The 14,698-nt window shown below is 40.3% G+C and overlaps 1 protein-coding gene across 3 annotated transcripts in view; it reads right to left on the bottom strand.

Annotated features, from left to right (window-relative positions):
- Nucleotides 1-223: 223 nt before the first annotated feature.
- The window catches only part of LOC110494719 (synaptotagmin-2), a 48,627-nt gene continuing 34,152 nt past the window's right edge, over nt 224-14,698 (bottom strand). For 2 of the 3 annotated variants that reach the window (XM_021570018.2, XM_021570019.2), the window contains exons 2-9: nt 13,554-13,784; nt 13,193-13,353; nt 8,985-9,113; nt 7,020-7,187; nt 5,198-5,365; nt 4,853-4,970; nt 3,716-3,849; nt 224-3,247 (exon numbers count right to left, since the gene is read on the bottom strand). In XM_021570018.2, coding sequence (XP_021425693.2) covers nt 3,032-3,247; nt 3,716-3,849; nt 4,853-4,970; nt 5,198-5,365; nt 7,020-7,187; nt 8,985-9,113; nt 13,193-13,353; nt 13,554-13,755 — 1,296 coding nt within the window. In that variant the 5' untranslated portion in view covers nt 13,756-13,784 and the 3' untranslated portion in view covers nt 224-3,031. The remainder of the gene's footprint in view (nt 3,248-3,715; nt 3,850-4,852; nt 4,971-5,197; nt 5,366-7,019; nt 7,188-8,984; nt 9,114-13,192; nt 13,354-13,553; nt 13,785-14,698) is intronic. The other variant, XM_021570020.2, reaches the window with a different exon arrangement.

Raw genomic sequence — 14,698 nt, 5'->3', positions numbered from 1 at the left:
AGAGGCATGTACATCTTACAATATCAACTTTAAGTCATACCAATAATGTTGGTAAACATGATCACTATCATCATGTTAAGTACATATTTCTATAAGCAAAACGTGCATTCTACAGTGTGAGGTGAAACTCCAACAGCGCTGCTTCTGGTGACGATAGATGAACAAATATCATCATTTTTTACCTGTTCTTGCACAGGAAAGGAATCAAGTGTGAATCAGCCCCTCTGTTAAAATATCTCTATAAGGTTTTTAATTGAGCAGTAATAAGGCTTTGCTCAGAGTATAGAAACTTAAGCTCAAGTTGTATGGCTTTACTTCTTATGTTAATCAACATACACAAAAATACATGTTTAACTGTTATGTTAAGCAATGCCACCAGGGAATGACAGCAAGCAGCGGACTACTCAGGGTACAGATATGGGGAGAGTAATTGAAAGGGGGCTACAAGTCCATGCTTTGACTCCTATACAATGAGCTATATCTGATAACATGAACCTGGGACTAAACAATCTAACGTTAAGCACGGTCTAGTACTTGGATTTAAATTTGTGTAGTACTGTAGTCTGACTTAGTACTAGAACACTGGTCAAACCAACACAGCAGATTCAAATCATTTTTGATAAGGCGGTGACTACCACCTCCGGCAGGATACTTGAAGGAAACACACTTACGGTACTTAGAATTACAAAGCAAAGGAGCTAGTAAATGTTCTGCTTTTGCAATAAATACACAATAAATCCTGGCCATCGAAGATCATGCACACATACAAGTGAAAGCAGGAAATGTAAGTAATATTGCATTTTGACTTGTAGCCCCAGCATGTAGTCATACATTTCAGGTTGTCCACTGTAGACATATATAAATAAAATACAAATTAAGTAACACTGTTGAATTTCAGGCAAGAAAATAGCCTGTAAAATCAACATATACTATGCAGACATATGTTCAGTCCTATTATACCCTTAAGGGAAAATACATCAATGTGTAGTCAGTGCATATTTTTCTCTCCATTTTATTATCAAAATGACATTGGACACAAACACACATACACACTAATTATGGTTCCTCTTTAAAACATGCTGCTATTTACAACATTTCATAGATACATGCTGTATAATAACATTTTCTCACTGTATAATGTTTACAGTAGGACGAGAGAGAGGGGGGCAAAACTACATATCAATGGACTTATTAGTATGCCAACGTTCCCCCTCCTTTCAGTTTGATCACCTTATACACCATGGCCTCCTGGCAATCAACATTTCAGGATGTCTAACGAACAACGCCCTTGGGAAAAACAGGTTTGAATAAACAGCGGACAATACCACAATGTTTCAGGACTTTGGCGTTTTACAGAAAAGGGTTACATACTAAGCAGGTTGCGGATGAGTGCATGGTGCAAAAGTCAAAGCTAACGACATGAAGATAAGCACAAAGCATAAATCATGCTTACTTTACTCTCATTTGTTTCAAGCAAATGCTGCATTTCCGGTTGCTTGATGATGAACTTTTCATCATTACAATGTGAACATCCAATAATTGAATGTATACCCACACCACTACAGTCATCCTCAGCAGAGAGAAATAGACGTTGGGCCTTCATGCAAACACACTTTTAAACTGAGAAAACATCCCCTCCAGTATGTTTGTATCAGTCATTTCAGAGATGCAGAGTGCTTTACAATTCACAGGCAGTGGCTGTAACAAGCATATGGTCCCATCTTATAACATATGTTTCTTTCATCTCGATAGCATTAATGCCAAAAATGTGCTCACAATAGTGTACAGGGTGCAATGCTGTCGTAGTAGAATATGATTGATCATTTTTCTTTATTTTCTAGAACATACATCCTCAACATTGTGTATCTTTGACTTCAAATAGTAAAAGGTCAAATGTGTTTTCAACACATGCTATTAGTAGTAAATATCTCATCACTAACAAAGCATGGTCGTCATGGTTTTGGATGACAGTGATAGCTCTTCAATCATCTTTACTTTGGACATGGATAAGTAATCACTTTTACATCCAAGTGGGTCAAAGTAGGTCTGCAGCACAATTGCAGTTTCCTTTTGGACTGTGCCATTATGACGTTTGCCAGGGATACAGTTTCCCTCAGTGCACTCTGAGTTGAGAGCCTAAAGGCACCCATGAATTCATCCCAGTCTGGGTTTCACACTGAAAACACTGGAAGGTGTATGGACCCTGTCCATAACGGCATCGAAATGAATCGTGTTTGATAAGTAATCATTTTTAACTGCAAAGCCAAATATAATTTTTTGCCACAATATGTCCATCTCTCTTATATATGGGAATACATATAATAAAAATAAAAATAATAATAATAATAATAATAATAATACAATTGGAACAAAAAAACATTGCATTGTAAAGTTCTTTCAGAAAGACTTTCTGGAATTAATTGCTGCATTGTATTACCTTAATACCTACCATCTCACCTAAACCCTTCCCATTAGTAGATTAAAAACTGTTTTATGTGAGAAATGTCCCAATACTAAAATCTACTGCAAGATATGGCACACTTATGGGTTGAGAACAAGATATATGCTAATGGGAATCAGTTTGGCATGGTTTATGTAGAGCAGTGAGAGCATAAGTAAAGCATGCACAATGTTCTATAAACTAAATGAAGAAGCTATAACCAGCATCAATTTCATTGAGTCTTTCTCCAAACTTTCATTGTCAGCATCTAAGCATCTGTTCCTAAAAAGCATGTTCAAATGAAACACAGATCAATTTATCAATCAATCAATCAATTTATCGCTCAATCTCCCTCTTCTCTCTTTACACTAAATACGCGAAATGCTATGGTGTTGGGAAAAGTGTTGTTTATGTTCTTCGATTTAATTATGAATAAGCTGATATTTTAGATGTTTCTTTTTTTTTTGTTCAGTGTTTCAAATAGACATGACAGAATCATGTGGAAGTCATGAGTTTCATGCAGTGTAGGGCAGTTGGGAGGGAGGGTTTCTGAGTTAGTTGGTTAGTTGGTAATCAATCGGACAAGTTAAGTTACTTTTTTGCATTTAAACCTGCCAGTGCCGCATCTATATCCTCCTCCTGTTGTAGTGGGTGCCACTGGGCAATGGGACGCCTGGGGTTAGAGAGCATGTCAGACCAATGCTTCAGACCAGGGCCCGTCGCCTTGCTGCCCACAAATATCTTCCCAATGGCGTCATTCTTGCCAATCTTGTCATAATCAAACACTGTCACCACCACCAAAATTTTCTGAAGAGGAAAGAGAGAAAAACATGTATATGTGTAGTAGATGCTACATGTGTGCACTCACATAGCCATTAATATGCAAGCCTCATACAGTAGGTATTAAACTACCAGGTTTTAAAAGAAAACACCACTCAAAAACTGTCTTTTGGTGTTTGTTTCATTAGTAGACTGTTGATACAGTTCCAAAATGTTAGTTGCAAAATCATCATAGTGGTATTTTGAAAGTTCTATATCTTGAAAACGTGATTGCTGACAAGCAAAACAATTTTGGGACAGTATCAACAGTGGACCAATGAAACAAATACCAAAAGATCGTTTTTGAGTGTTATTTTCCTTAAAAACTCCACTGAATGGTATTGATTTTCTTTCATCATTGAATTGCTGTAAAGCATAGCGAAAATGGAAATGCGGTTGTAGGCCTAGAGAGAAAAAAACAAGAGCAGACCACCAAAAATATGTAGTGTTCTGCACCTGCATCATGTCCATTGGGATCTCAAAGCTGAAGGACTCGTTGTAGTACGGATTCAGTGTGTTCTTCTTCACTGTAGTCTTCTTCTTCTTCAGTTTCTTGCCTCCCTGCAGCAATGCGATCTTCACATAGGGATCTGCAAAGAAAGACCAACAGATATTCAATCTCTCATTTAATGTTTTAAATGCATCACTGCGGTAGAGTGAAAAAAAATGTGGTGTGATATGAGTTGCTTGCTAATTAGAAAAATAATTCAGTGAGCTCATTAATGCAACATGTCTGCACAATGTCTGCAAATGTCTGCAAATAAATCAGAGATTCTGCATCAATGAGCTGTTTTAATTAATGGCAGATTGACATGCCTGATTAGTTGGAAATGATCTACTGTTATGTCCAGTGGTTTGCCCTACCAGACAGTCCACCCACAAGTTGTTTAAACAGCAGGGTTCTTTGATTTGTGACCAGGGCGGGACCCTTTCTGGAGCTGTATAGACTCCTTTCTGGAGCTTTATAGACTCCTTTCTTGAAGGTGCTATTTAGAACTTTACAAATATATATTATTTCATGAGATGGTTCTGAATAGCACCATTTAACCTCTGTAACAGTTATCTACGAGTAATTGGTATATGATATGTATGATGATGAAGATATTCAGTTTTTAACATTGTTATGCTACTGTGTTGTAATATGGGGTTGATCATGCTTTAATCACTCTCACCTGGGAGTTGTATCAACCTGACTCAACCATGTCAAATGATGAAGTTAGTCCAAAAATATAAACTCGCATATACTTGCAGACCCTTCTCACTGACGGTATCGGACTAGCCACCTCAACAGAACCCATGAACATAAACACAGACACAAGACAAGTAGAATAAAACAACAAAATCATAGGTACCACACAGTAAGTGAAATAATGTAACATAAAGAACAGGAATTCATAATTACCCAGAACCATCTAGTGAAGGACTGCTTCAACATTGTAAAGAACAATTTGGAAGGGGAGGGTTCTATATAGAGAATGGTTCTTTGAGAAGACATGGTTCTACATAGAACCATCACTCACTGCAAAGAACCTTTCAAGAACCCTTTAAGAATCTCAAGAGTAAACTGTACGTCCAGTGGAAGTCTTAACGTACCAGACAGTCCACCCACGTCCATCTTCTTGAGGTTCTTTGCCTCCAGGATACAGACAGTGAGTTTGCCAGCGGTGGGCACGTAACGAAGAGAGATACAGATGTCTCCCAGCTTCTCAGGCTGCATGGATATTAAGGACAGAGAGAGGGCAAGCACAGAGAGAGCAACGACATAGAGAGGGAAAGATAGACAAAAATGTATATTACAATTGTCAGAGCTTGGCTGTTGTTAATTCTGATGGGGCAACGCTTCCGTCCAACGATTAGCTTAGTTAGATAAAATCACAGAAAGATCAATCAATCAATTATGACTAGCATAAATAGTTTCTGTTTCTTTTCAGATCATACCTCCTCTTTGTCTGCACTCTCCAGGTCCTTCCATTCTTCGATGGGCTGTCCAAGGTCAATGGTGTTCATGGGGATCCTCACCTCTCCAATGATGTCATGCTTGGAGAATCGGTCGTAGTCAAAGACTGACATCACCAGGGTTTTCCCACCGAGTTCATCATATGGTAACTGAGGAAGGAACACAACAACAACAACAACACCACAACACAACAACAACACAACTGGATTATTAAATCTGAATGTAACCACATATCCCCACTGTATACTATTTGAATTGTTAATACTGTGTATCTGTGCTATTGATGTTTTTTTTTAAAGAAATAAACATCTTATTTTGTGCCATGGGCTGCTGGCAAGATATTGATTACTGACACATCAGTAATACGGCACAATGTCAGCTAACATACAGAGTTTTACAACACAGAATAGGAAAGGCAGAAAATGGGTTAGGCTGAATTCTAATGTGTAGCTTGGTTTTTACTCAGGAAACATCTAAGGAGAGATTTGTTCAGCTCCAATGGCACTAAAGCATAATTAGAGTATCTAATATGGGTTCTATTGATTCACTCCAGCCCTTGCAGACCTGGGGCTCTATTTTAATAAACCTTACACAATGGTTAATCAACAAAAAAATTAACCATGTCATTGGATTTAGGTTAACAGTTTTGCTGATAAAAAGACAACAACGTTGATTCAACCAGTTTTTTCCCAGTGGGATGTCTTTATGCAAATAACAAATACTAGGCTCCCGTAAATTGTATTGTATATGTGAGGAACGTTCTCAATAAGCAAGAGATAGCCTAGGCCTACTGTTGATGTTACGGTGTTATAGGACTGAATATTTTGAATATGTTTGGAGGAGCGGGTCTTTGGTAACTGGGCAAGAGTTTCTCTTTGGAAATGGGGATGGATACAAGCCGAATGAAGCACACATTGCAGGGTAGGCCTATGGGAATTCCAAATAATGCAAAATATGACAGCAAAATTCTCACAGGTAGACCATTTAAAAAAACATCTTATGGATAGGATATTTGGCAAATGCATGGCCAGGATAAGGAAGACATTTCTGTTTCAGCTTTTGTTATGGTCAGGGTAGCCTTACCATAGGGCTTGTTTTTCAATCAAATGAAACGTACCTCAGATATTGCCACCCCTCTCACCTCAGCACAAGCGAGCTCACATAAGACAGGTAAATTACCAATCCTGGCTTACGGGTTGGAAAATAGCAGAGTGCTGGCTTTAGCAGGTTCAAATTGCCAACAAGTGTATTATACACTAAAGCAGGTCTAGGAGCTAGAAGCTAGACATTCCATTTTCCTGTGGTGAAGGGTCTCATGACAAATATAAATAAAAAATACATTCTAAAGGCATGCATCTGATTTCATATACTGTAAATTCTCCAAACTGTTCATGGATGGTCCCTACTCTAGGGACAGTGCTTCCACATTGACACTGAGAGGCTTATACAGTCTCCGTGGACCTTATTGAGTAGTACAGGAAGCTGCAGTTAGTACACAGGCAAGAGGGTATATAGCAGGCAGGCAGGCAGGCGGGGCAAGCCAGCACTGCTCTACACCATGACGTGAACACAACAAGAACACATAATGAAAAATAAATGTAGGCAACAACCACAAAGTCTTATACCATGTAGCATCTTAGGTCTGATTTTTTTACACCACCAAAACTGTTAAGTTAGATTTAGTTTGAGACTCCGCTGTACTAGCCTGACACAATATTTTTGGCAGAATGATTGATACCTTTTATATTCCAACTAACTTCTGTGCAAGTGCAGTCCTGGTATAGAAACTGTGTTATGACTTACCTTGAAAACAAATGACTCATTAAAGACAGGGTTCAGGTTTTTCTTTTGAACCTTGGTGTCAAACTTCTTCTTCTTGTCTGGGAGGACAAAGACCTTGACGTACGGGTCAGAGGTACCTCCGCTGTCCATGGAGATAAGATCAGCAGCTTGGAGGATTCCCACTGTGAGCTGTGAGGGGAGGGGAGGGGGTTAGAGTGTTCAGGGGTCAAAGACAGCATTGAGGCAAACCAAACATATTAGGTGAGAAAACAACATACATTAATATATTCATGTGTGCTTCCTGTCACTGCTGCAGACAAATGCTGCAGCCTTGTTACATAAGCTTGTGGCCTGTTGGCTGACAACCTAAAGCTGCAGCAATAATTATCACAGCCCTTTTACATGACCAAGATTAGATACAAGATATCCACACTAGAGCTGTCAAATATATTTGCTGCCATGTCATCAGAAAGTCACAGAATATCGTGTTACAGTAGTTTTGCATATCTGAAAAAGAGGAACTTGTGCCAAGTATCATTGTGCTCTGAATGATGGAGAGATTCATTATTTTTAAGGTACAGAAATGTATTCAGTTAGAAAGAAAGGACCTGCTTTAATGTACATTTTCATCTCAAGCCCTGATCCTACATCAGTGATTCCAAGCCCTGATCCTGCGTCAGTGATTCCAAGCCCGGATCCTGCGTCAGTGACTCCAAGCCCTGATCCTGGGTCCGTATCTCATGAGGGACTTCCTTATTTCAGAATGACTCTGCATTTCCACTCGTCTTGGACTTATGTCACACTGCCAAAATCCTGCATAGCATTGCACACTCACTGTAACACTGACTCAACCCATTAATTTACAACAATGGTGAATATACTAGAGAAACCCTCTCATTCCCAGAACCCCCGATCTGGATTCACTGCTCTCTTGAATATTTTTATTCATCAACCCTAAATTCAACAGTTGTCAGCTGTCCCTCCCCAAAACTGTCGCTGCACAATTCTGCTGATGTTTTTACAGAGCTGTTGATAAAAGATGCTTGTTTTTTTCAAGGTACTTTGAGGGGTTGTAGGCATGCTATGTGGAGTTTGTACTCAACAATGCCAAATCTGAGCTGTAGCTCAGTAAAAACACACTGATTTCTAGATGGATGACTCACCACCAGGTTCTTCAGATCCACCAGTCTACTCTCTGGATATCCATACATCTGTTATTTAGACTACTGTAACTATGCCTTTCATTTCTAGAAGAAGATAGGGCTGGGCAGGAGTAATCCAGTATCGGAGTACTCGAACGGACGTCAAAACTCAATCTTTAACCACAGATCACCTTTTTTTCATATACTAGGCATATGTAGGAGCAGCAATCTCGCATCACAAAGCACCGCCGTCACCTCACCAAAGCCACGCAGGTAACACAGCTCATTATGGTTTCAATGAATTATTCAAATTACTTTTTTTGTGGACTGAATAAGTAATGGAGCAATTTGATTTCAGTTTATATTTAATAACTCAACTCACTTTTAGTAGTCCTTTTGATTCCTAACATAAGGCTTTCACAAGCAAGGGCCACTGCTGAGGTTACTGCCTTTTTGAAGATTGTGTTTCCCACAATATAATATAACTAGTTGATATTACGGTTTCAATAAATTAATCTTAAAATTTCACTAGTATTTTTATTGTCTGAATATATGGGTCAATTGAGTTATTAGGATTTGTTATCTGTAATGGTTATGATAAATTAGACATTGTTGCACACTGTTGGCATATTGATAAATGTGCACACATAATGTTTTGTGTTCTAAAAATGGTAGGGTTTTTTTATAGTAAAAAAAATCATATTCCCATCCCTGGATGTTGATGGACTCTTACTGATAGACTGACAATGCTGCAAATATTGTATTATTAAGGTAAAACAGCCTAATACAGGTTTTGCTGAGCAGTGCCTACAAGGATTTAAAGGGGAAAATATCAGCCACTGACCTTACTGTCTTGGAAGTCATAGTCCAGCGAGTACTGCAGCTTGCCAAGTTTCTCCTCTTCTTTCTCTTCCTCCTCTTTCTCCTCCTCCGTGAGGCCTGTCTCGCCTTCATCATCATCATCATCCTGTTTCTGCAGTGGTAGAACACAGGACACAGGGATCAGAGTTGCGGGGTCAGGGGTTATGTGTAAGAGGCAGATGGAGGGTGCCCCACTCACCACAGACAGCATGCCACAGACAGACAGTGGACGTTCAGAGGCTTGTGTTGTGTTGCATTGCGGTGCGCTGCGTACTGTAGCACCAGGGTTTGTTTCATTGCCTTGCCTTGCATTGCGTAGCACCAGGGTTTGTTGCGTTGCCTTGCGTTGCCTTGCTCCCGCTTACCTGCTTCTCACCTGGTGGCATAGTGGAATACCATCCTGTCCCTAATGCAACCAGGAACTCAGGAATTATGTTTTCTAGCTAATGACTTGAATTCAAAATGTCCTTTGGTGACACAATTGTTTTACTCTGTCTTTTACATCTTACCCAATATTCCCAAGGAACTAGTTAACTGATCCTTCAAAAGCAGGCCTGTATAATCTTACTTGCTTCCTTTTTATTCCATTAATGTGTCACCAAGGAATGTTCCTCTCAAGTCAGGTCACCATTCCCAGCCAAATGGTAGCTACAGGATTAAAGGGCATAGCCAGCTATTTGCATAATGTAGAAGCAGTATTTCAGTTAGATAACAGACAGTTATTTTAACCCCTGTTTCTGACATGTTCAAGTTTCCGTGACTATTTCATCTGCAAGCCTGTTCTTCATTTTTTAATTCTCGTTTTCACTCTTCATTGAGTGACAAAGTCATTGGGGTGCAGATGAAAAATATTGATTGATTGGTCATGCGGTTATCATTGTCGTCATCATGTCCCACAAACAACCAACCATGCCCTTTTTCACATGCATATATTAATAGTGTTATTTGTGGGTTGCGTTTAAACTATGCCCAATACGATTCATATTGGGGTGAGTTTGGCATCACACTGTCACATAATGGGCGATACGTTATTTCAATATTTATTTAGATTTCTCTCAGGGTTTTATGGAGTAGACCATAGCGTTCTCATTTAAATTCTCAAAACATAATTACAAAACATGATAGAAAAGCAAAGAAGCTACGATTTTCATTCCATGAACCCCCCCCCCCCCCCCCATCATCATCATCATCATCATCTGCCCAGCATCACCGCGATCCTTCCACCTACCGTAGATCAGGGGTCCATCACAGTCAAGAAACACGATGCACACATAAGAGACAAAGTGAAGAGGAGGAGAGCAGAGAGAGGAAGAGGTTTGAACTTACGACACACCAGAAAACAAACAACACCACCGGCAACACTGGGACGATGAAAAATGACACAGTGATTGTCTGTTCGTAAAAAAAAAAAAAATCCAGGACCATCTTTCACCATGTGGAGACAATTAATTGTTTTAATAACTGTTACTGTTGAATGGGGCCCTGTTAATGATATTGGACACATTCAGCCTGGAATTAAGCAGGAGCACTTTTCACAGTCCTCCCCTGTTTATTCTGCTTAGTCTGAGATATGGCTCCTCTGATCCATGAGTATCATGTCTATTATCCTTAAGCACGGAGGGCAGCTTACCCTAGCACTCATCTGTTAATTGGAATGCCACAAAAGACAGAGCTTCATTACCTCCTCTACCCATTACCCAAACCATCCCTGGTCCTTTTCCCATTACCTAAACCATCCCTGGCCCTTTTCCCATTACCTAAACTGTCCCTGGTCCTTTTCCCATTACCTAAACCATCCCTGGTCCTTTTCCCATACCTAAACCATCCCTGGTCCTTTTCCCATTACCTAAACCATCCCTGGTCCTTTTCCCATTACCTAAACCATCCCTGGTCCTTTTCCCAATACCTAAACCATCCCTGGTCCTTTTCCCATACCCAAACCATCCCTGGTCCTTTCCCCATTACCCAAACCCTCCCTGGTCCTTTTCCCATTACCTAAACCATCCCTGGTCCTTTTCCCATACCTAAACCATCCCTGGTCCTTTTCCCAATACCTAAACCATCCCTGGTCCTTTTCCCATACCTAAACCATCCCTGGTCCTTTCCCAATACCCAAACCATCCCTGGTCCTTTTCCCATTACCTAAACCATCCCTGGTCCTTTTCCCATTACCTAAACCATCCCTGGTCCTTTTCCCATTACCTAAACCATCCCTGGTCTTTTTCCCATTACCTAAACCATCCCTGGTCCTTTTCCCATAACAAATGTGTAATTTTCACCGTATGTCACAATGAAGTACAGCACACATTTTAAAACGACAACATCAACCACATCAAGAGCACAGAGAGGATAGGAGGTTATTGACATGTCTCCCTAAGTCTGGTCTAAGTGCTGCCAATGAAAGATCAAAGGTTGTTACTGATACACCAAGGGATGCATAAAGAGCATGTGTTGTTGGTCAAATCTATATACAGATGTCAGATCTTAATTTGATCACTCTCTTGCTGCTGAGAATTGTCCTGCACCGCAGGAAATGCAGAGTATCTTCGTGATTGACATAAATTCACAGAAAACCCACACTAACACATGGTTATATTAACAGTATTGCACTCTTGATGTACCCTACTTTTGGCAAGCTAATAGTCCAACCACTGATAAAGCAACATTATGGAATAAAATTTCAAATTCTGTTGCTGCAATTACGATATATACGTACAAAAGTATGTGGACATCCCTTCAAATGATTGGATTTGGCTATTTCAGCCACACCCGTTGCTTACAGGTGTTTATAATCCAGTGCCAAGTCTTGGTCCAAAAGGCTCCTTAACAGCTTCTACCGATAAGCCATAAGACTGCTGAACAGTCAATCAAATGGACTATTTGCATTGACCCCCCCCCCCCCCCCCTACTTAGTTTTTACAATGCTGCTACTCGCTGTTTATTATCTATGCATAGTCACTTTACCCCTACCTACATGTACAAATTACCTCGACTAACCTGTACCACCACCCATTGACTCGGTATCAGTACCCCCTGTATATAGCCTCGTTCTTATTATTTTATTGTCTAACTTTTTTACTTTTTTTATGTTTTCCTTTAGTTTATTTAGTAACTCTATTTTCTTAAAAATGCATTGTTGGTTAAGGGCTTGTAACTGAGCATTTCACGATAAGGTTTGCACCTGGTGTATTCGGCTCATGTGACAAACACAATCTTATTTGAATTTGATTTCATTTGATGAATCACGCTTCACCATCTGGCAGTCCGACGGCCGAATATGGGTTTGGCAGATTCCAGGAGAACGCTACCTGCCTGAATGCATAGTGTCAACTGCAAAGTTTTGTGGAGGACGAATAATGGCTTGGGGCTGTTGTTCATGGTTCAAGCTAGGCACCTTATTTCCAGTGAAGTGAAATCTTAACGCTACAGCAAACAATCACTTTGTGGCAATAGTTTGGGGAAGGCCCTTTCCTGTTTCAGCATGACAATGCCCCCGTGTACAAAGCGAGGTCCACACAGAAGTGGTTTGTCGATATCAGTGTGGAAGAACTTGACTGGCCTGCACAGAGCCCTGATCTCAATCCCAACGAACACCGTTGGGATAAATTGGAACTCCAACTGCAAGCCAGGCCTCAATAATACTCTTGTGGCTGAATGGAAGCAAGTCCCAACATCTAGTGGAAAGCCTTCCCAGAAGAGTGTAAGTTGTTATAGCAGCAAAGGGGGGGACCAACTCCATATTAATGCCCGTCATTTTGGAATGAGATTTTCAACTAGCAGGTGTCCACATACTCTTGGTCAGGTAGTGTATTTTACTGTGGTCAAATTAAGATCTTGCATCTTTACATATTGACCAACACTTTCCCAAGTTCCTCAAGCAAAATACATTGTTGCACAGTAAATAAACAGGCAACCTTGTTGTTATGGAGGAATGGAGTCTGTGGCTTAGTAGGCTAATAATTATAGACGCCATCTGTCAGCTATCCTAGTCCTGTATGTCTACGTTCATCATCTAAAAATAAATAACTTAACCTACTGATATTCATGTGAGTTTTGTGTTCATATTCATATGAGTTTTATGAGTTTTGTGTTCACATGAAATGTGTATCCTGAGTGTGATATATGTTATGTCTGTCGGAGCTGCATGTACTCTGCGAACTGAGTTTAAATGTGAAGCCCGAAGCACCATACCTCGTCTCCTTTCATGTTCTTCATGTTGAGGCCATCTTTGCCCTTCTTGCCCTTCTTGTTCTTCTTCTTCTTACAGCAGCACTTCTTGATGATGCAGAAGCAGCAGGTGAGGATGAGGAGGGCGGCCACCACAGCGATAGCTATGATGGCCCAGGAGGGCACTGCAACACACACAGGGAAATTATGAGGAAAAGAATACTACTATGTACCTCAATATGGGTTGGACTCTTATGAGATCACTCCTATGAGATCATTCAGATTTAAGATTCTATGTTCCAATATTGTTCCAATCATAGTACATGAGTTATGAGTCAGGGTTGGGAAAAAAATTACGTATTTTGGTTAACCAGGGAAGACGCACATGGGATCTTATCAATCTCGTTCATGAACTTGCTCTTGATCTCTTCGAACATGTCGTTCTTGGAAACTGTGCCGTTGCCTGGGGGTTCAGCCACGGTGGTGGCGATGGCGACGGCTGGGGCTGCGGTCATAGTGGCGCCGGTGCCCGTGGGCTCTGGACCCACCATGGCCTCAGGCTTATTCTTGAACAGGTTCCACTTCATCCTCAATGACTAGGCCACACACACAGTCCCTGGGGTAAGTCACAGACACACAAAGAGATGGTCAGTTGCCATCACCAGCAGCACAGGCAATGAAGTTTGTAACCTTTGGTATAACACACAAACACACACACACATCAAAAAAATATATATATTTCATCACTCATTACCTGTTGACATTCATGTATCACTATCATGGTAATGTTTAGGGAATTAAAAACAGGCATCTGTTAGAGATTTACTTCAGAAGTTAGATTAGTCCTCTCTGGCACTCCACTCTTATAGAAACAATTTAGTAGCTGAGTATTGGTTTTCTCCTCACAAAGTAACAAAATGGAGGATCTACAATTATACCATGTGACCCAACTCAATGCCTTAGCAATGTGCCACAGCAGCACAGTGACAAGGCTGGAGTGGTTTGTAGGGAAATGGCCTCCTTGACATTAGTCCACATCACAGACCCTGAGGATAAAAATGCCAGCCGGTAGGCTTGCATCCTTAATGTACTTTAAACTCCTAAATGGATTTAACTCAGGGATGAAATGGCTAATCTCATTTGTTTGAGGAATGAGACACAGTATCTTAATATTACATCAATGTCAATGGAGTAAACTTCTGTCAAATGAGCCCTCAGTCCCTTGTGAAAGCCGATATTCAACATTACAGCATTACATCACGGTCCGTTAGGGATTAAATAAAAATGAATGGTTGGAGTTAACACATCTTCTACTTGAGGTGGAAAACGTGCCAAATAAATACTAAGACTCCCTTTCCAAAATTTGTTCCAAAGAGGACCATTTTCCATTTACCGTATGATGTGGGATCTGCTCTCTCTGAAGGAATGGCAAAGACTAAGGTGATTATAATATATCAATTATAATATGCTATGTCTCTTCTGAAACAAGGATCTCCACCAAATTGAAATGAGGCAATCGTGACCGAAACA

Source organism: Oncorhynchus mykiss, chromosome 17 (genome assembly GCF_013265735.2).
Source record: "Oncorhynchus mykiss isolate Arlee chromosome 17, USDA_OmykA_1.1, whole genome shotgun sequence".
Classification (NCBI taxonomy): domain Eukaryota; kingdom Metazoa; phylum Chordata; class Actinopteri; order Salmoniformes; family Salmonidae; genus Oncorhynchus; species Oncorhynchus mykiss.
Note: the sequence above shows the minus strand (reverse complement) of the source record. Positions and strands in the feature narration are given on the sequence as shown.